This window comes from Mustela lutreola, chromosome 5, assembly GCF_030435805.1.
Source record: "Mustela lutreola isolate mMusLut2 chromosome 5, mMusLut2.pri, whole genome shotgun sequence".
Classification (NCBI taxonomy): Eukaryota; Metazoa; Chordata; class Mammalia; order Carnivora; family Mustelidae; genus Mustela; species Mustela lutreola.
The window spans coordinates 94,590,416-94,612,334 of NC_081294.1; the positions used below are offsets into that span (position 1 = coordinate 94,590,416).

Sequence of the window (21,919 nt, forward strand, 5' to 3'; positions counted from 1 at the left end):
TGCAGAATAGACTTGAGAGAGAAGGGGGACTACATCTCCCTGAATGCAATGCTGTTTTGTTTAAACTACAAATCCCAGCATGCAAAGTTCGTCTCTTTCACTCTGCTTGTACGCATTAGGGACGCTGTACGTATTGTCACCGAGGAAAGATTTCTTGAAGTCCCGATGCGTGATTGTGGCTTGAAAATAGGGAAGTATGTTATGTATAGGTCTCTAAGAGGCAAGAGATGGCTTTGGTAAAAAGAGGCCGTTGAATCCGTGAAGGACATGGTAAGAAGAGAATTTAAGGTATCACCGGCGAAGATAGCCTGTTACGAGTGATTTGATCTTCCCGAACGTTCGCTTTTCTGTTTTCTTCCGGGCTGCACTGAACCTCTTCAGTTGCCGTAGGCAGTGGGTCTACAGTGCCGGTCAAAATGGAAGTGAATCCCCCCAAACAGGAGCACCTGCTGGCCCTGAAAGGTAAACTTTTATGAACCCGACTCCCTTTATCTGTTTTCTCCTCTTCTCTCTTAATTCTCGAAGGCTTTACCCCATAGATCTGGTCCCTGGGATGTAGGCCTCGTTTTCCTTAAACAGTTAGTGCCTTCGCTCCTGCTCTGTCCTTTGGCGCCGAGTGGAAGGAAGCAATTTCTTCTCTTTGCTTTTTAGGTTTGACAGCCTCTCCCTAGAACGGAATAGATACCCGGTAAATCACTCATTGTGTGATATGCTGCAGTTAACAGACTGGCTTTAGCCGCGAGCTCGGGGGAGAGCCTGGTGAACCAAGATGGTTTACAATAGCCATCTACAGTGATTTTCCTTGTCTGTTGTGTCTTCATGTGGCACTGATAAAGTTAATAGGCTTCAGCTTCATTTGTAAAGTTAGTCTAGTATTGCAGTAAGCAGTGCCAAGGATTTAGAAATACATAGTAAAACAACGTGTAATTTAGATTTGTTAAAACTTAAGTTTGCTTAGAAGTGTTGTGGAAAACTAATGTCAACTTTCGTTTTGTGCGCACAGCAAACTTTTTGAATAACTTTGATGATTTAATTGTTTGATTATTTAGGGAAAACCAACAGGATAGAGTTTTTCTGGAATTCTTACTGTTTTCTGAAAACCTTTTGTTTAAAGTGCTTTAAGCTTTTTTTCATCTGTTTTCTACTTTTAACAAATGCGGTGCTGCTTTTTTGGATGCTCTACTGTGTGGTTACCAGTAACTTCTTGAACTGAGCTGAGAAAAGGCTCAATAGACGTTTGAATTTAGTTAAATTGCACTTAACCTTCCTTGTGACATCCATTTTGAGGGACCCTTATCCCGTCCCCAGTTATGATGTAGGCATCAAACATTCCAGAAGCTTACCAGTCCCATCTGTAACATAAAATCAAATACTGATAGCTTAGTTTAAGAGGATTGTCTCTGATCATAGAACTAAAAAACATATTAAGTAATACAGCAACAGGACCTGTAAGCTTAGCCTGAGTAAATGAGCTAAACTAAAATGGATTCTTCTAGAGAAAAAGGAAAAGAAACTGTCATGTTTTTTCTTAATCTTAAATCAAGTATGTAGAGCGGATTTTACTATCTATCAGAAATTTTAGAAACTTTCTCAGGATCACAAAGCTAGTGAGTGAGTGAGTGGAGGCAGTATTTCAACACAGGGCCTTCCTCCATCTTTCCAAGACTCATTGTTTCCCAGTGAAGGAAACAGCATTTTCAGAGAACATTCTCTCATTATTTACTTTGATGGGAATTTGAAACAGTTCTGTTAGCAGATGGGTATGATTTTATGCAAATTGGAAGTTATTAAACACAGTTATATTCCAGTAATGTGGAAGCTAATTACCATTGGGTATTTTTAGTTTTCTATTACTTTTTATTTTCTGGAACAGAAGAAAATCTGGGAGAGATTTTAGCAGGCTAAAAGGATAAGTGTTTTGAAATTCACTGATAGTCTCAGTTTTATTAAAGCTCCTCCATACCATTGTTTCCCCTTGTGCATCAATAATTTTCACAAGCTTTGGGGCACCTGCCTGGCTCAGGCAGGTGGGGGAGCATATGACTCTTGATCTTGGGGTGGAGAGTTCAAGCCTCACATTGGGTATAGGGATTACTTTAAAAAACAAAAAATAAAATAACTTATTAAAATTTTTTCACAGATTTTCATTTTACTGATTGTTGAATGCCAAGTGTATCAATTTATGTGGTAATTTAAGTTTACTTTCTTGTCTGTATAAAAGGTTAAGGAGCTCTCAGAATTTCGTCAGTCCTCAGGGTATGACACAAGTTCAAAAGAAATGAAAGAATTCTCAGTGCCATATCTTACAATATGAAAGTATAAGGAAGAGGAAAGAAAAATTAAAAGAATTCCTAATGCTTTTAAGAATATGCTCTGTGTTTAGATTCATATTAAAATTATTAATGTTAAGGATCACAGTCACTTATGAGTTTAAGTTGTCAAATCTGTCCACAGTGGACATTTACAGTAGGTGAAAAGAATCATTATGAGATTATTTCTGACTCTTCAGAATCAGTGGTCAAATGAGTATTGTGACATCATGACAGGAGTCCCCATCCATGGTCATTCTGGCAATGGGAGAACCCTTTCAAAGAGTTCTCTCATGATTTGGGAGAGAAGAGATACAACCTCTCTCTCTCTCTCTTTTTTTTTCCCCTACAGTAATTAGGATTTGAAAGAGCCTGCATTATGTCTCATGCAGCTTTGAACTTGGTTAGGAAGACGATTATATGCTAGAACTCATTATCAACGACTTCATTTGGTACAACTTGAAGAATTCTTTGTTCTACGAGGGAAAAAAAATAAGGAAGGTCTAGCCGTCTTGTTTTCCTCTTCAGAAGTAGAATTAAGGAGCCATGGTACTAAGGTCTTGATACTGTGAAAGTACCCCATTTAGACAAAGGAGACTTAGTCACAAACCCAGTTCCTAGCCTGGTTAAAATCAGAGTTAAACTATTTTCATGTTACTAATGTTGCTACTGTGAAAGAAAGAAATCAGTAAGTATTCTATGTATTTGGTAGAATTCATATAATTTTAAAGTATAAAGATTTTTCTCAAGGCATTAAAAATTACAATGATTTTCATTATCCTCAACTCAGATGTCTCAAATTTTAAAGTATTATTACATTTTTGTTATCTTCAAATGAATCTAGTACTCTTAGAATCACTAATTTACCTTTTGTTTCTGCTATAGTCTTAAGATTATTTACCAAATTTGTTAATGACAATGGTTCCAAATCCTTTCTGTCTGTCAAGTTAGACTTGTTGACTCCTGGCAGTTTTAGGCTGAAGGTGATCTTGTAGGGCATCTACTCCGATGAGATAAAGCATTTCCGATTTTGTGGATTACATTCAAATTTACCAACAGCACTTGGTAAAATATATTGAGACTAGTTTTATTTTTTTCTTTTTCCCTATTTGTGTGTAGGATATCCCTACCATATCTTACTCTTTGCAATACTTCCACTTTAGGTCCTGTTTCCTTCTGATTTGGAAAGAGAGTCTTGTAAATTGTAAATTATATTCTAGAGCTGAAGAGTACATCTAAGAAATGTTTTCTTCATTAAGAGTAACTGGATTACTGCAGAATGTCTACAGAAGTAATATTACATTATCGACCATGTGAGAGTGATCCCACACAACTGCCAAAAATTGCAGAGAAAGCAATTCAAGACTTCCCTACACGTCCATTATCGAGATTTATTCCTTGGTTTTTGCATGATGCATCCAAACTTCCACTCAAACCTAAAAGATCACCACCTGTGATTTCTGAAGAGGCAGCTGAAGATGTGAAACAATACTTAACCATTTCAGAACACGATGTTAAATCACAGAGTTATGATTGCACAGTAGATCTTTTGGAATTTCAACCTAATTTTAAAAAAAGGAAGCACTTAATCCGGTCACACTCACTGAACGAACAGACTAATTCTGGAAATTTAGATAAACAATCAGAAAAGGGAAGACAACACAAGAAGAGGTTTTGGAGTGTCTCACTTCCCAACAGTAATTGCACTGAAAATATTTTTCCTTTGTCTAAAAAATTGCAAGATTGTTTAAAGGCATTGAATTTGCATTCACTTTATAGAGCAAGATGGACTATAGAGCATGCTATTTGTAACAACCAAACTCTGGAAGACATTTGGGCAAAACTTAATCATATCATCCGGCACAATGAACTTCCATCTTGTAATGCTACATTTCAGAGACACTTAGGCCAAATATGGGTGTTCTGTGATATTATGTACTGTGAATATGTGGGAAGTCTTCTTAAAGGAAGGTTAGCTCTTACTGGGAAAATGAATTTATTAGTGCATAAATATGGTGTTATTTTTAGTATGTAATGAATTTTACGGATTGTTAAAGAAAAGAATATTCTGAATGAACTGAGTAGGATCTGAAATAGTGTGATCAATCAATTTTTTACAGGGTTTTAAATTTTTTATTTAATTTTTTTATTTGACCCCTCACTAAGATAGCCTCTTCATTCTTAATAGTATAAAAAAATTGTGTGGTAATTTGTATACAGTGGTTTCTCAGAAATAAATGACCATCACTTGAGTTCCTAGACGTGTATTAATACAAAAGCGTTCTGGGTTATACTTTTAGTAGTTTTCTTCTAAATAAATTGTGGTAAATTGTTATTTTACTGAGCTTAGAGGTAAAATGTTCTATTCCTTTGTTCTGTTACTTTTCCAGTAGTTGAATTAGATAGTGCAATGAATTACAGTGAATGGTTGGTTTGATTTTGGTAAAGTCCCAATATGTAATTTTATAGTGTTTTTTTCTTTACCATTCTAAAGTGTAATTATTAAAAAATAATAATAAAACCAGTTCTATTGCAAATGTTATTCAAATAGCATGAACATAGTTCAAATTGGGAAACTAGCCCAGATTGTGCCAATGTTTCCAAGAATCTGTAACTGACAATAGTTGATGTGGAATTTTGAAACAAAAGTAAAAATGTATAATTTGCCTAAGACCATAATGTATCTTTAAGGATATAACTATTTTGAAGGGAAGTATCAAATGTGGAAGAGCTCATTATTCTTTATTTAATCTAGTACAAGTATTCAGTGTTAATGGTGGTTAATGCTGATTGGTGGTTAATGCTGGGTTCCTGGAGTTATTGTGAGTTCCCAATAGCAAAATGTTTTAAATCGGGTTTACACATCACCTCATAAAAATACCCAAAATGATTATGAAGGTTTTATGTAAAAATATACTTATTTAGCAAATTTAAGTGCCTAACGTGAGCTGGTTAGAAAGCAGTATGCAAGGAGAAACATGGACCTACCCTTACAGAGTTTATATGGAATTACTTCCATTAAGTGGTCAAACCACCTCCCTGGGAAACAGCAGGAATTGTAGTCTTTCTGAAAAGCTGACACATTTGCCTTGCTGCACAGTGCCTGATAATGGTAAGGGCTCAATAAACATGTACACACCCTTTGGATGGATTCTTTGTAGCCTGCCTGAGTTGAGGTTGCTTAAAAGCAAACTATTAATTTTTAAATTAAGTGATAATTTTTTTCCAATTAGATTTCAGCCTGTCCAAACACTTTTAACTACGTTCAGTACCTTTTTATTGTCTCAAATGAGACTGCTCTCTAAAAAATAATCATCAGGTACAGGAATGCTTCCAAAAATCTTTAAATGAAAAGTCACCAGGTTTAGAGGAAGTTTCTGAGGTCACTTTTTCAGTAATTACTTCTTTGTTTCCTTAATCATCTTTTCAACCTAGGCAGCTGACGGGTATCAAGAAGTTATTGAGTATTGCCACCAAACTTTGCAAATAAGAGTTGTCATATTTTTAGACAGTCATAGATGGTGGATTTAATTTTTTTTTGTTCAGGTCTTATTTATCAGAAGTTGCTAATTACGAGTTAAAAGTAAGGTAATTGTAAGACAAAGTCACTTGAACAGAAGACCGTTTTTTTTCTGACATAGTTTAAAATATAAGGTATAGTGGAGTCATGAGATTGTTATGAGCAGTTTTTGTTTTTTTTTTTTTTAAGATTTTATTTATTTATTTGACAGAGATCACAAGCAGGCAGAGAGGCAGGCAGAGAGAGAGAGGAGGAAGCAGGCTCCTTGCTGAGCAGAGAGCCCCATGCGGGCCTCGGGCCTCGATCCCAGGACCCTGGGATCATGACCTGAGCCGAAGGCAGCGGCTTAACCCACTGAGCCACCCAGGCGCCCTATGAGCAGTTTTTTAATCCAAGAATCATACTTCTAAAAATTCTTTATTTAAATTCAATTTAGTTAACATACACTATATTATTAGTTACCAGGGTAGAATTTACTGATTTATCAGTTGCATGTAACAGGCAATGCTCATTATGTCAAGTGCCTGCCTTAATGCCCATCACCCATTTACCCCTTCCCCCATTCACTTTCCCTCCAGCTACCCTCAGTTTGTTTCCTAGAGTTTAGCATCTCTTATGGTTTGCCTCCCCATTTTCATCTTATTTTTCCTTCCCTTCCCCTATGTTCATCTGTTTTGTTTCTTAAATTCTACTTATGACTGAAATCATACGGTATTTGTCTTTCTCTGACTAGCTTATTGTGCTTAGCATTATACCATCTAGTTCCATCCATGTCATTGTAAATGGCAAGGTTTCATTCTTTTTGATAGCTGAGTAATAATACTCCATTTTATGTGTATACCACATCTTCTGTATCCAGTCTTCTGTCCGTATCCGGGCTCTTTCCATAGTTTGGCTGTTGTGGACATTGCTGCTATAAACATTGGGGTCCAGGTGCCCCTTAAAATCATTATGTATGTATCCTTTGAATAAATTCTTAGTAGTACTATTGCTGGGTCATAGAGTAACTCTATTTTTAACTTTTTGAGGAACTGCCATACTGTTTTCCAGAGTGGCTGCACCAGTTTGCATTCCCACCAACAGTTTAAGAGCATTACCCTTTCTCCTCATCCTCACCAACATCTGTTGTTTCCTGAGTTAATTTTAGCCAAGAATCACACTTATTAAAAAGAGTTTCTTTGTCTTCATATGTGATGGATTTAAAATTTTCTCATTTGTGTCGTTTGCTTTCTACCTCTTACTGAAGCAGTGAAAGGGTAATTCAGAACTAGAAAACTCAAGATTGAGTTTTACTGCAAATAGTGCTATGATTTTGAAAGAAGCAGAGATCCATTTCTCCTTCCTACTTCTCCACTTCCATTTGAAGTGATCAGGGCCGGGGTGCCTGGGTGGCTCGGTTGTTAAGGGTCTGCCTTTGGCTTGGGTCATGGCCCCGGGGTCTGCGTATTGAGCCCTGCCTCGGGCTCCCTGCTTGGTGGGAGGCCTGCTTCTCCCTCTCCCACTCCCCCTGCTTGTGTTCCCTCTCTCGCTGTGTCTCTTTCTGTCAAATAAACAAAAAAAAATTTTTTAAGTAATCAAGGCATAAGAATTTAGAATCCATTACTGCTTTTAAGCTTTTTTCATGTACTTAGAACCTTAGGACTGATGATTCTAGCACTAGTTAATAGTAGGCTCAGCAGTATTTTTCATTTCTACCATTAAGTCATAGATGTGGAAGTAAGTTAGGTACACAAGAATGTGTACAGAAAGGTGAATCTCTGAGAGCATCTGATGAAATAACGACAGCATTTACTCTAGGAAAGTGGCAGCAGTACCCTAATTTTGTTTTTCCCTGACAACCTCTCTACCTTAAAATAAATGTTAAATTCAACCAAAAAAAAGATGTGGAGGGTATCATATGAATTTAGCTTCCTTTACCAATTTATCAAATAGCTTAAATACAATTTTTTGAGAATTTCAAAATTAGCTCTTGCATAATGATTCACTTTGATAAAATGTGCTCAAAATATCCAGAATTCACAGTTCACAAACTTGAAATCATTCAGGGACTAGATAGGCAAGACTGTGGAATATAGTTAAGGACTTTGAACTTGAAGAAGATCCTGCCTTAATTTAGTTGTTGTTGTTGTTGTTGTTGTTGTTGTTGTTTTAATGTTCTTTCCAAGCAAAATGTATACAAAAGTTGAACTTGGCCCAGTTCATTAGTTTGTAACCTCAGGCCTCTTACATAAATTATTGAAGACTTATAGAAGTTTTTTTTAATAAGATAATAGGTAAAACCTAAATTTTATAAGTAAATGTCTGTGTTTTGTGAGTTCCAATGAAAATGCCACCACATATGACACTATTTGTTGTGCCTAGTGAGTATCTGATTTGGCACTTGGCTGAAAATTGCGAATTCTTTTTTGTCTCTTTAATTTTTGTCAAAGAACCTGTTTTTTAACATTCAAGCCTGAATATAAGATTGTCATTTAATAACCAGTGCTTTATTAGGGCATCTGGGTGGCTCATTCAGTTAACCTCCAACTCTTGATTCCCGCTCAGGTCATGATCTCTGGGTTGTGAGATCAAGCCCTGCTTCAAACTCCATGCTCACTGGGAAGTCCCTTCTCGCCCTCCCCTTCTGCCCAACCCCGCACCAAGTGTACCTACTCTCTTACTTTCTCTAAAGTAAATAAATCTTTAAAAAAAAGTAACCAATGCTTTATTATAGTTCCTCTCCCAGGTTTCTTAAACCTTGCTATTGTTGGTATTTGGTCTTTTCCAGCTAACAAACATTATGTGTAGTATTTGAGGTCCATTCATTTGCTGTAAGACAGGAAACATTGAGTTTCAATATGAGATACTTTTATGTTACTAATTGGACTTGCCCAGTTTGTGTTTTATAGTAGTTTTCTTTGAGTCCACAGAATGATAGTATTTCTTACCAACTGCTCCCCCCCCTGCAACACTAATTTTTTACCCTCTTTGAAAATATGAAGGAAACTGGTATTTTTAATACCACTTTGAGAAGTTTTTATTTTTAATGGAGGGTTATTCCTCACCCACTATTATCTCATCTCCTAGGAAATCATAAAATGAGTAAAACTAAACTTTATAAGACTTGTACACAATGGAAGTTCGAGCATATAATAAGCAAATAGGGTGGCTACACATTTGGGTGAACTCAAAAACACTTTATGGTTTTTTTTTTAACTTTTTATTTAATTTCCATTTAGTTATCATACATTTAATATTAGTTTCAGGTGTACAGAAACAGTGTTTCAGCCTTTCCATACAACACCTGGTGCTCAATACAAGTGCATAATCTCTAAGTCAAACAAACCCATTACTCCCACCCCCCCACCCACCTCCACTCTGATAACCATTAGTTTGTTCTCTATAGTTAAGGGTTCATTTCTTGCCTTCTCTCTCTCCATTTTTCCTTTTGCTGGTTTGTTTTCTTTCTTAAGTTCCATGTATGAGTGAAATCACATGGTATTTTTGAGGTTGCTTTTTAAAAAATAGTGTTTTAGGATTCCCTTGAGAGCATATTTTTATTAAGATCACGTTTCTTCTGAAATGAAAAAAAAAAATGAGGCATAGAGAACACTACTTGGTGTAAAAAGTGATCTTAGAGGGGGGCCTGGGTGGCTCATTCAGTTAAGCATTTGTCTTCAGCTCAGGTCATGTTCCTAGGATCCTGGGCCTGAGCCCCATGTCAGGCTCCCCACTCAGTGGAGAACCTGCTTCTGCCTTTCCTCTCAGCTCATCCTCTCTCTCTCTCTCTCTCTCTGTTTTTCTCACTATCTCTGTGTCTCTTGGTCTCTCTTTCTCTCTCTCAAAAAAAGAAAAAAGCTTAGAGTCTTAGATATTTAGATTGTGGAAAAAAAGTCTCTTCTTTATCATTTTTAGAGCACTTTTTTATTCCCCTTCAGATTGAACTGAATTTTAATCTGCTTTCCTAGTTAGAAGTGAAGTAGAAAGAAAACCTTCTCAACCACTTCGGGTGCCCATCAATGATCTGTAGCTGGTTAATACTCTGCTTGACAGAGAGTTCTATTTTGAATGCCCATACGATGTTTCCAATAAGGCATAACGTAAACAGGTTTATGCCCCTAGGCCTATAATTAATAATACAGAGAATTAGTTTTGAACAAAGTGAATTTATCTGAGTTTAGATCTAATTCTGCCACCTATCTGCTGTATAGTCTTATATGCAAATTACCTTCTCCAAGTATCACCCTTATGTGTAAAATGTAGTTAATGACACCAAATTTGTAGTCATGAGACTTAAATGTGTTGATACTTGTGAAGTATTTAGCATGCTATCTGGCACTAGTAAATGCTCAGTAAATACCAGCTATGCAAAGTGACTTCAGAAATTTTAAGGTTAACATATGTTGCCTGTTTCAGTAGCCATCTATTTATATTTATATTATCTGTTTTTACTTTATTTGTTTAAGTAAGATCTGTGCCCAGCATAGGGCTTGAACTTACAACTCTGAGACCAAGAGCCAACTAGGCAACCCTCAACAGCCATCAGTTTAATATATAACATTGTTTAATGGCCTCTGTTCATGAAATGTAACATCGTCAAAATAATACCAGGTACTTGAGGATTTAGGTAAGGTGCTAATTCTTTAATTCAGCAAAGATGTATAGAATATACTATGTGCTAGAAACTGTCGAAAACGGAGTAGTCTTCACCTTGTGAAATTTGGATCAAAATGCTATAGATAAGTACATTTATCAGTTCATGGTAAATACAAGGGGCTATGAGAGAGACAAGGTGAGCTGTTACTTCTTTTTTGGAAAAGATGACATTTATCCTGAGACCCAATGAGAAAGACACTGAATTTGTTGTGAATGATATAGCTAGTTAGTAGTTGGGTGGTATATGTTTACATATGCTAATAAATACCACTTAAACTGTGAATTTACCATTTAAGTTGATAGTCTTTAAAGTTTTTTGGGTTAGATTTGAATGAACATTTTTTTAAATTTTTTAATTTTTTTAAAATAAATATATATTTTTATCCCCAGGGTACAGGTCTGTGAATCGCCATGAATGAACATTTTTAATAGAGTATAAAGAAATGATTAACTTTCTGAAATATTTTACAAGTTTCTATGATTTTTACTGTTATATTTTTGTCTTTATTTTAATGCGATCAAAGGTCAGTCTTTAGAAGTAATTGAAAAAGATTTTTTTTTGTTAAAATGTCCTATCTGCACTCTAATAGATTTCATAAGTTTTCACTTTTAAGTTTTCGGTGGCTTAATTTTTGCCTCTTAACTGCTTGATATATAGGCAATTTGTTTGGTATTTGAATTTAATTTGTAAGTTAAATTTCTTATTTTTCCCAGATAGCCAACCAGTTGTGCTTTATCGTGTTGCTTTTTTTTTTCCTTCATCCTAATAATCTTTATTTTACTATCTAATATATCTGTGTGGTGTTGCATTAATAAAGCAATTTGTTGACTATAAACCAATCTTTTAATATATGGTAAATTCATGTCTGCCTCATTTTTCCCGATTAATTTCCTTAGCTTATTTTTATTTGTTTTCTAAACTTTAGACACATTCTGTCATGTCCCAAGAACAAATCTTAGTTTTGGTTGGAATTTAAAAAGCTATACTTTGGGGGCGCCTGAATGGCTCAGGTCATGATCCCAGGGTCCTGGGATGGAGCTCCACTTTGGGCGCTCTGCTCAGCAGGGAGCCTGCTTCCTCCTCTCTCTCTGCCTGCCTCTCTGCCTACGTGTGATCTCTGTCTGTCAAATAAATAAATAAAATCTTTTTAAAAAAAATAAATAAATAGCTATACATTGAGTGATACTTTCATCATTTCCTTACAGAATGAATATTACTTAAAGTTCCACTTACTGAACTTCCAGTGGCCAGTGATTAGAACTGAGAGATAAAGCTCATAAAGATTGTTTTTTCTAAAATTACTGTCTCATATTCATGGTGATGAATCAAAACATTTTTCCCTTTCAGGAAGATATCTTGATACTGTTCAAAGAATGTCACTCAGGATTTTTCTTAAAGCCTTATTCTCATATACCTTAAACTTTAAAATTCCTATATTTTCCAGTTTTTCTATAATGTGGTATTCTACATTTACATTTAGTTTTTTTAATGCATTAAGCTTTGAATAAGTCATATGTAAGATTTTCTATTGTAAGTTAATATTTTTAGTAAATCATTGGTGTACAATTTGGGAAAGTACTTAATATTATATTTAGGAAGCTTTAGGTTATATTTGATTTTAGTATAGAACAGATGAGTATCATACACTCAACTTAGGAATGCTAGTCCAAAACAATATTAACATTTTCTTTCTTTTTTTTTTCTTAATTCACAGTGATGCGGTTAACTAAGCCTACTTTATTCACCAATATTCCAGTAACATGTGAAGAAAAAGACTTACCTGGTATGCTTTGTTATGCTTGTACCTAGGAAAAAGTTGAAACCTGGGTTACCTGTTACCTTGGAATAAGCATAGTCTTGCCAGTCTTATACTACTCTTTGCTGCATTCTTTGTTGTCTCTTTGTATGATGTAAGTAGTGGCCATTTACATAGTAGGTCTTACTCCTAATCCCTTAAGTCAAGATACTATGGATATTCCGTAGCAATAAGAAACTTAATTTTAGTAAGGATACATTCATAGTCATGATATCAGAATTTTATTTATCTTCACATGGTCCATCAACTTGTATATTAGCCATTCCCTTTAAAATTATTGGAGCTCTTTATATTTTGTATCTGATGGCCTTCATTTTCCTTTGTTTCTGAAGCATTCATTCTCTATGGAACTCAAATTTTTTGTCATAAATTTGTTGTAGTGAAGATAATAAATTAGATTTTTGTTAAAGCATTTTTTTAAAGTATTTCAACCAGCTCTTTCTTTGTGGCAGTAAAACTTATTTACAAGATAGATTTTAGAATTTACATTTTTCTCTTTCTATAGGAGATCTTTTTAACCAACTCATGAGAGATGATCCTTCAACTGTAAATGGTGCAGAAATTTTAATGTTGGGTGAAATGTTGACTTTACCACAGAATTTCGGGTAAGAATGTGTTGACATAAGCCATACTTAAAGCCATTACAAATTATATTTTCATAAAATAACTAATGAATGGAAAAATACTCATACATTTAAGTGGTAAAAAAAAAAAAAAAAAAAAAAAAAAAAGGTTTTACCAGAATTATACTTAGTGATTCTGGGGGAGTTTTTTAATTTAAAAAAAAGATACAAAAAAAGAAAAGGGGCTCCTTGGGTGGCTCTGTTAATTAAGTTGCTTTCTGCTCAGGTCTTGATCTCTGGGTGGTGAGATCAAGCGCTGCACTGGGCTCACCCTGGGTGTGGAACCTGCTTGGGATTCTCTCTCTTCCTCTTCCTCTGCCATCTCCTCCAAACCACCACCACCACCACACTGCAAAAAAAAAAAAAAAATCAAAGTATGAATAGTGGTTTCTAGGGACGATTAAATTTTAACTTTCTTCCTTAGATCTTACTGCATTTTTTAGTAGCCTATATTCCTTTTCTTTTAACTGGCTTAATCTAAATGTCTTTTAGAAAGCTGCTTTCTTGTTCAGTTTCATAGTCCTCTCCTAACATAAGTTATCAGACTTCTCAGCTAATTAGGAACTGTCAATTTTTATTCCTTCTCTTACTCTTAGTTCTTCTCTACTTCTGGGTTATTAATGAGGTAGAAGCCCTTGGTTTTTCTGTTTTCAACTGAGAGAATTTAAGACCACATGGAATTTTTAGGTTTTTTTTTTTTTTTTAATTTTTTTTTAATTTATTTATTTGTCAGAGAGAGAGGGAGAGAGAGCGAGCACAGGCAGAGGCAGAGGGAGAAGCAGGTTCCCCGCCAAGCAAGGAGCCCGATATGGGACTCGATCCCAGGACGCTGGGACCATGACCTGAGCCGAAGGCAGCTGCTTAACCAACTGAGCCACCCAGGCGTCCCGGAATTTTTAGGATTAAAAAAGGTTTACAAAATGTAGTTACTGACTGGTGTCTTGAAAGCTTGGAATTATGTTCATATTTAAAAATTTATGTGAAATATATTTATAGGTTTTTGTGTAATATATATTTATAAATAGGTATTTTTATAAAACTTACCTTACAAAAAATATAAAGAATTTGTGTTAGAGTAACTTAGAAAAATAAGACAAATTGGTAAAAAAATACTCAGATCAATTGGGGGTCTCTACTAGATTCAGGGCATAAGTTATTTCAAAAATTGCCTTTTCTAGCCTCGTCAGTAAATAATCATTAAGACTTTAAATATGGATCTAATTTCAGTGGCTTATATCTAGGGAAATAGGCTATTTGTACAGTAGTTGAGAGCCAAGATTATGTCATATTTTATAGACTACATCAGTATTTTCAAGTGTACTGGGTAATGAATGAGCAGCATAGGGTACACAAAGAAATGCTGAAGCAGTATTTCACTTAATCATTATCCTTTAATAAATTCTTCTCCATTTTAAGTTCTCAGCGGTGCTTATATAGATTATGTGTGTTAAAATATGAGTAGATTTCTGCCTAAAAGTTTATTTTATTTCACAGGAATATTTTTTTGGGAGAGACCTTTTCCAGTTACATCAGCGTTCATAATGATAGCAATCAAGTTGTAAAAGATATATTAGTAAAAGTAAGTGGCATTCTTGCTTGGTATATATATATATATTTTTTTTTAACTTTTTAATTTGTATTCTTATGTTTTTGAAACTTCATTAAGATGCACTTTGATACTGGACTTTTTAATTGTCATTAACAACAGGCATTAATTGAACACCTAATTGTGTAAGATAATATGGTAACAAGCACAGAATGATTTTTCCTTATCCTCAAAAGTTGTGATCACTTGGGTGAGACAGTATACCAGTTAAAGGTTTCAGTTTTTATTATTTTGTGATTAACATAATAGAATTTGGAAGAGGAGGAAAGATCACAGATGATTGCATCAGTCTTGAGGACATATTAGAGGAGAAGGTATGCAACAGGATCTTCAAAAAATAGTAGGACCCAGAGGAAAAGCAAAACATGATAATCAGCCCAGACATAGGCATCCATAATGTGTTCTTGTAGCCATGAACAGAATTCACTTGATAGAAGTAGATAAGGTACAAAGATGTGCAGTAGCCATTGAGTGGAGCATCTCGAAAGCCAGCTGACAGCTAAAGGTTTTAGCTTTTTTTTTTTTTTTTAAGGCAGTGGGCAGTCAGTGGGGACTTATGAGCAAAGGTATTGGCACTGTGTTGGAAGACTGATATGAAAGCATGTTATGGGATAGCTTGTAGGAAATACACCAGTTAGAATATTCTTCCCAGGGTGCCTGGGTGACTCAGTGGTTAAAGCCTCTGCCTTCAGCTCGGGTCGTGTTCCCAGGGTCCTGGGATCGAGCCTCACATCGGGCTCTCTGCTCGCCAGGGAGCCTGCCTCCTCCTCCTCTCTCTCTCTCTGCCTGCCTCTCTGCCTACTTGTGATCTGTCTGTCAAATAAATAAAAATCTTAAAAAGAAGAATATTCTTGCCAGCATTAGAAATCAAGAGATAGAATATGCTAATTCAAACAATTTGAAACTAAATATAAAGAAAGTAAAAATTTACTGTAGGTCGGGCAGAAGTCATCAAGGCTATCTTCACATGGTAACTTTATGTTACTGCAGCATTGCTGGAAGGGAAGTCCAATTAAAATGAGTTTTTAAATGATCAGCAAGTGTTAGAATTGAAAAGGACCTCATAGAGCCAGTATTCCAAATTTCATATAGGACCCAACTACCAGAAACTGGATGCAGAGTTTTTCATACGTGTTTGTATGCTTGTCTTACTATGGATGGAGTATCTGCCTTTTATTAAACCATGGGTTGTCATACTATAGCCTGCAGGCCAAATTTGGTCTCTTTGCCTGTTTTTGTAAGGCCTTGGAGTTAAGGATTGTTTCAACATTTTCAAATGATTTAAAGAAACAATCTTACTTTGGATGTGAAAATTACATGAAATTCAAATGCCAGTGTCCATAAACAAAGTTTTATTGGCAGCAGCCACAATCATTCATTTAGGTATTATCTGGGGCAGATATTAGGCTACTACTGGGACTACAACTGGGGAGTTTGCAGAGACATTGGATAACCTGTAAAGTTTAAAGTATTTGCTATCTGAACTTTGATTTTTTTATTTTTTTAAGCTTTTATTTATTTATTTGAAAGAAAGAGAGAACAAGCAGAGGGAGGGGCAGGGGGGAAGCAGACTCCCATTGAACAGGGAGCCTGATGTAGGACTTGATCCCAGGACCCTGGGATCATGACTTGAGCCAAAGGCAGACACTTAAGCCACTCAGGTGTCCCAACTATCTGACCTTTTATTTTTTTTATTTTTTTTAAGATTTTATTTATTTATTTGACAGACAGAGATCACAAGTAGGTAGAGAGGCAGGCAGAGAGAGAGAAAGGGAAGCAGACTCCCTACCGAGCAGAGAGCCCAATGCAGGGCTCGATCCCAACCCCCTGGGATCATGACCTGAGCCGAAGGTAGAGGCCTTAACCCCTGGACCACACAGGCGCCCTGCTATCTGACCGTTTAAAGAAGTTTGCCAACCTCTGCATTGATTATGAAAAGATCTGACTTTGAGCTTTGAGAATATATACTTTTTTTCCTGGCATACAGTTGACATTCAGTAATGATTAATTTATTTTCATAAAAGTGAATAAATCAGCAAGTGCATATGATTTAAGTCAGTATTTAAAAGAGTAAATAATATGATACCAGGGCGCCTGGGTGGCTCAGTGGGTTAAGCCGCTGCCTTCGGCTCAGGTCATGATCTCAGGGTCCTGGGATCGAGTCCCACATCGGGCTCTCTGCTCAGCGGGGAGCCTGCTTCCTCCTCTCTCTCTCCGCCTGCCTCTCTGCCTACTTGTAATCTCTATCTGTCAAATAAAATAAATAAAATCTTTAAAAAAAAAAAATAATATGATACCATACTTACTATTAAATATGTATTTATATTTATGTTGGCTTTATTCAGTTTTAATTTGCATAAAGGCCTTGGTATTAATAATAATAGCGGCTAATGTTTACTGTGCAATGCCCACCAAGAATTATCTTAGTTTCTCAGGTAAAACATTCAGATTCATGATATACACATAAGCCATTTTTGACATCAGAATAACTTGAGGTTATAGGTGAGGAATCACAGCATGATACTGGTCTATATTTTTCATTTTTTTATGTTGGGTATTCAGTTTTAGATGTCAGTATTATGGTTTCTTAAAAAAAACAATGTTTATAGCACCAATGTCCACAATAGCCAAACTAGGGAAAGAACCCAGATGTCCATCAACAGATGAATGGATAAAGAAGATGTAAAAGAGAGAGAGACATATGCACACGCGCGCGCACACACACCCACACACACACACACACACACACACGCACGGGAATACTATGCAGCCATCAAAAGAAATGAAATCTTGCCATTTGCAACGACATAGGTGGAACTAGAGGGTATTATGCTGAACGAAATAAGTCAATCAGAGAAAGACAATTATCATATGATCTCCCTGGATATGAGGAATTTGAGAGGAAAGGCAGGGGGGTTAAGGCATAGGGAAGGAAAAAATGAAATAAGATGGGATGGGGAGGGAGACAAACCATAAGAGACTCTTAACCTCACAAAACAACTGAGGGTTGGTGGGTAGAGAGAGCATGGTTGAGTTATGGACATTGGGGAGGGTATGTACTATGGTGAGTGCTATGAAATGTGTAAGCCCGATGATGCGCACACATGTACCCCTGGGGCAAATAATACATCATATGTTAATAAAAATAATTTTTTTAAAGATTTTATTTATTTATTTGACAGAGAGAAATCACAAGTAGGCAGAGAGGCAGGCAGAGAGAGAGAGAGGAGGAAGCAGGCTCCCTGCCGAGCAGAGAGCCCGATGCGGGACTCGATCCTGGGACCCCGAGATCATGACCCGAGCTGAAGGCAGCGGTTTAACCCACTGAGGCACCCAGGTGCCCCTAAAAATAATTTTTTAAAGAAGGAGGAGGGGCGCCTGGGTGGCTCAGTGGGTTAAAGCCTCTGCCTTTGGCTCAGGTCATGATCCCAGGATCTGGGGATCGAGCCCCGCATCAGGCTCTCTGCTTAGCAGGGAGCCTGCTCCCTCCTCTCTCTCTGCCTACCTCTCTGCCTACTTGTGATCTCTCTCTGTCAAATAAATAAATAAAATCTTTAAAAAAAAAAAAAAAAAGGGAAGGAATGTCTAGGCGGTTCAGTTGGTTAAGCCTTTGGCTCAGGTCATGATCTCAGGGTTTTAGAAACGAGCCGTTCATTGGGCTTTCCACTCAGTGGCAAGTCTGCTTCTGCCTTTCCCTTTTCCTCAGTGATCTCTCAAATAAAGATTTAGATAATTTTCCTTCATTTCCAGTGCCTCAAAACAGTGTATTTAGAGCATTTAGACTATGTGGGTTTTGTAGGGTTTACAGAATTCTGTGAAATCATGTGAGCTTGTGTGTCTAATGGGGTAAGTTTCTTAATAACATTTGCATTGTTTTCCTATGGAGATCCATTTAAACTTTTTATGTCTAAAGGCGTGTAACAGTTTGTTAAACTGTTTTATTCTAGGAAATGATCCAATTTAGGTAGTATTTGCATACAGGTCTGCAAAGTAATCTCTTAAAAATTTCTTCACAGGGGCAACTGGGTGGCTCAGTGGGTTAAGCCTCTGCCTTTGGCTCTGGTCATGGTCTCAGGGTCCTGGGATCAAGCCCCGCATCGGGCTCTCTGCTCAGTGGGGAGCCTGGTTCCTCCTCCCGCTCTGCCTTCCTCTGCCTACTTGTGACCTCTCTCTGTCAAATAAATAAATCTTAAAAAAAAAAAAAATTTCTTCACAGGAGTGCCTGGGTGGCTCAGTCAGTTAAGCACCTGCTTTTGGCTCAGGTGATGATCCTAGGGTCCTGGTATCAAGCCCTGTATTGGGCTCTCTGCTTAGCCAGGAGTCAGCCTTACGCTTTCCTTCTATGATCTCTCTCACTTTCTCTTTCTCTCAAATAAATAAATAAAATCCTTTTTAAAAAAGCTTATTCTTATTTGGTGTTATTTTTCCCTAGTCATTTCTTACTTTGCATAATTCTGCTTCCTTTTTTTTTAATCTCTTCATTAAACTAGCTTTTAATTTGTATATTTTAATTTTTTTTCAAAAAGCTATTTTCATTACTTGTATTTAATGTTTTTTTATTCTCTACCTCATTGATTTTTGCTTTTAACAAGTTCCTTTCTTATGCTTCTGATTTTTTACTTTGTTCTCTTTTAGCTTTTTCAGCTGAGGATTTAATATTTAAATTTTTGTTCTGTTATTTCTGTTGATAAAAGTGAATTTTCTTCTGATTGATGCTTTAGATATATTCTACAGATTTTAATGTATAGCATTTTCATTAAAATTACTTTTTAAACAATTCTATAATTTTATTTTTGTTTTCCTTTCTACCTGAGTTGTTGAATAGGTTTTTGAGATAGAAAGGGTTTTTTGTTTTTTGTTTTTTTCTGGTTAATGATCTATAGTTTGTTTAATTGCATTGTGAAAATTTTGTTCTTATTTTAGTCCTACTTAAAGAATTTGCTAGTTTTTGTGACCTAATTTAATTTTTAATGAATATTCCATGTGTTCTTGAGAAGAAGGTCTATTTTCTTTTATCTACTGTAGAGCTAGATATGTAGATCCATAAGATTTATCTTACTGATGGTGGTGTCAGGTATCCTGCATCTTTACTTCCTTTTTTTTTTTTGTCAACTTGGTCTGTCTTGTACTGAAAGTGACATGCTAATCTCATATTATTATTGTGCTACTATTTGTATCTTACACTTTGTGCTTTTTTTTTTTTTTTACACTTTGCGCTTAGTCATTCTTCCTTTTGTGTTTTTTTTTTTTTTTAAAGATTTTATTTATTTATTTATTTGAGAGAGAGACAGTGAGAGAGAGCATGAGAGGCGAGAAGGTCAGAGGGAGAAGCAGACTCCCCATGGAGCTGGGAGCCTGATGCGGGACTCGATCCGGGGACTCCGGGATCGTGACCTGAGCCGAAAGCAGTTGCTTAACCAACTGAGCCACCCAGGCGCCCTCATTCTTCCTTTTGAATTATTGCTTATAGCACTAAAAGTTTCCTCCTTTCCATGTTTAATGCTTTTTCGCCTGAATCTTAGTTGGGTGCCTATATCACCACCTGGTTTTGTTACTGTTTCCATTTGCCTGGTGTGCCTTTGTCCATCTTTTTATTTTTAGCCTTCCTCGATCCTTTTTTTTTTTTTTTAAAGATTTTATTTATTTATTTGACAGACAGATCACAAGTAGATAGAGAGGCAGGCTGAGAGAGAGAGAGAGAGAGAGGGAAGCAGGCTCCCTGCTGAGCAGAGAGCCTGATGCAGGGCTTGATCCCAGAACCCTGAAATCATGACCTGAGCCGAAGGCAGAGGCTTTAACCCACTGAGCCACCCAGGTGCCCAATTCTTTTATTTTTATTTATGTTTCTTTTATACGACACATAGTTGGGTCTTGATTTGTGAGCCATATTGAATTTTTTTATTAGCTAAATTAAGTCCCTTCACATGTATCTATAAGTTTATATGGTTTGTTTCAAAGAGGTCACATTGTTTTGTTTTTAAATAGTAAGCCTATTCTTTTATATCTGGTATGCCTTTTTTTCCCATGTAAGGTGTTTCAGTTCCTTATTTTTCAAATAATTTTTTGTTAATTTGTATTTTTGTTTTATGTTTTGCCTTTATATTTTTGCCTTTTATGATACTTCCCACCTTCACTATTTCATACTTAGCTGCTTACTGTAGGGCTTTTAGTCTTTAATAGTGTCCTTTAACTCTTACTTATTGCTTAGACTACATTCCCTTTACCCCCTTCCCATATCTTCCCATTTTTATTTGCATATTGGTTGGTTGGAGATTTCTCAAATAGATTGCTCAGGACATGCTTGTGGGTGTAATATCCTCTGAGCCTTAAAATGTTCAAAAGTGTTTTTAATACTTGGAAGACAGTTTGGCTGGATATAAAAATCCTTTGTTTACATTTTCCTTCTTTATGTCTTCTGAAAATGCTGTTCCTTTGTTACTTAGATATATATATATGCTGTTTTTGAGAGGACTGATGCCAGTCTTACTCTCTTGCCTTGTAAGAAATTTGATAATTTTTCCTGGAGGCCGGGGGATTTTTTTTCTGTATGTTTTAGAATTGGTCATTTAATGTCATTTCTCTGATAGCAAGTGCACCCTTTGAATATGTAGATTTAGATCTGTTATTTCTAGAAAGTTTTCATGGATTGTATTTTAATAGTAGGTGTATTCCATTATTTCGTTTGTCATTTCACGTTTCTAATATGATTTGTGTCCTTTTCTTCTTTCCCAAATTCAATCAACTATCTACATTCTTCTCTTAAAAAATTTTAGCCCCATGCTAAAACAACAACAAATTTCGCCTTAGTTTTAAAATTTCTCATTCTAGGTGTTTTTTTATATTTCAAGTGTTCTCTTGAGAGTATTTAATTCAGTTTAAATATTTTTCATTTTTCTCTTAGATACAGTAGTTCACTGTTGGTTTTGGGTGGCAGTTTTTATCAGTGAATTTTCTCAGTTCTCACCTATTTTCTTTTTACATTATTTTTGTGTAGATGAAAACTGTTGGAGGCTTTGCATTCTGTGAAATGCAGTTTGGGTGCTTTGATATTCCTAATTCAAAAACACCCTCTTGGGGCGCCTGGGTGGCTCAGTGGGTTAAGCCGCTGCCTTTGGCTCAGGTCATGATCTCAGGGTCCTGGGATTGAGTCCCACATCGGGCTCTCTGCTCGGCAGGGGGCCTGCTTCCCTCTCTCTCTCTCTCTCTCTCTGCCTGCCTCTCCATCTACTTGTGATTTCTCTCTGTCAAATAAATAAATAAAATCTTAAAAAAAAAACAACAACACCCTCTTAAAGCATTGTGCACAAAGTGTGGTTTCTTTACTGTGTCTTTTGGGGAGGCTGATAGAGGAGAATGGGGTTGTGTGTTCCTCAATTTTTTTTTTAAGATTTTATTTATTTATTTGGCAG

At 36.1% G+C, this 21,919-nt stretch overlaps 2 protein-coding genes across 7 annotated transcripts in view; both read left to right on the forward strand.

Moving 5' to 3' along the window:
* Positions 1-319: 319 nt before the first annotated feature.
* TRAPPC13 (trafficking protein particle complex subunit 13) overlaps positions 320-21,919 on the forward strand; it is a 42,929-nt gene continuing 21,329 nt past the window's right edge. For 4 of the 5 annotated variants that reach the window (XM_059175106.1, XM_059175108.1, XM_059175109.1 and 1 more), the window contains exons 1-4: positions 320-462; positions 12,180-12,248; positions 12,787-12,886; positions 14,399-14,483. In XM_059175106.1, the coding sequence (XP_059031089.1) occupies positions 417-462; positions 12,180-12,248; positions 12,787-12,886; positions 14,399-14,483 (300 nt within the window). In that variant the 5' untranslated portion in view covers positions 320-416. Of the gene's footprint in view, positions 463-4,139; positions 4,281-12,179; positions 12,249-12,786; positions 12,887-14,398; positions 14,484-21,919 lie in introns of those variants that run through there. The other variant, XM_059175111.1, reaches the window with a different exon arrangement.
* Positions 323-4,833, forward strand: SHLD3 (shieldin complex subunit 3). Of its 2 annotated transcripts, none has more exons than XM_059175119.1 (2): positions 323-462; positions 3,530-4,833. In XM_059175119.1, the coding sequence occupies exon 2, from the start codon at positions 3,589-3,591 to the stop codon at positions 4,342-4,344; it is 756 nt and encodes a 251-aa protein (XP_059031102.1). In that variant the 5' UTR covers positions 323-462; positions 3,530-3,588; the 3' UTR covers positions 4,345-4,833. The 2 variants fall into 2 exon arrangements, with proteins under 2 accessions (XP_059031102.1, XP_059031101.1); XM_059175118.1 differs by having other exon boundaries at positions 328-462; positions 3,473-4,833.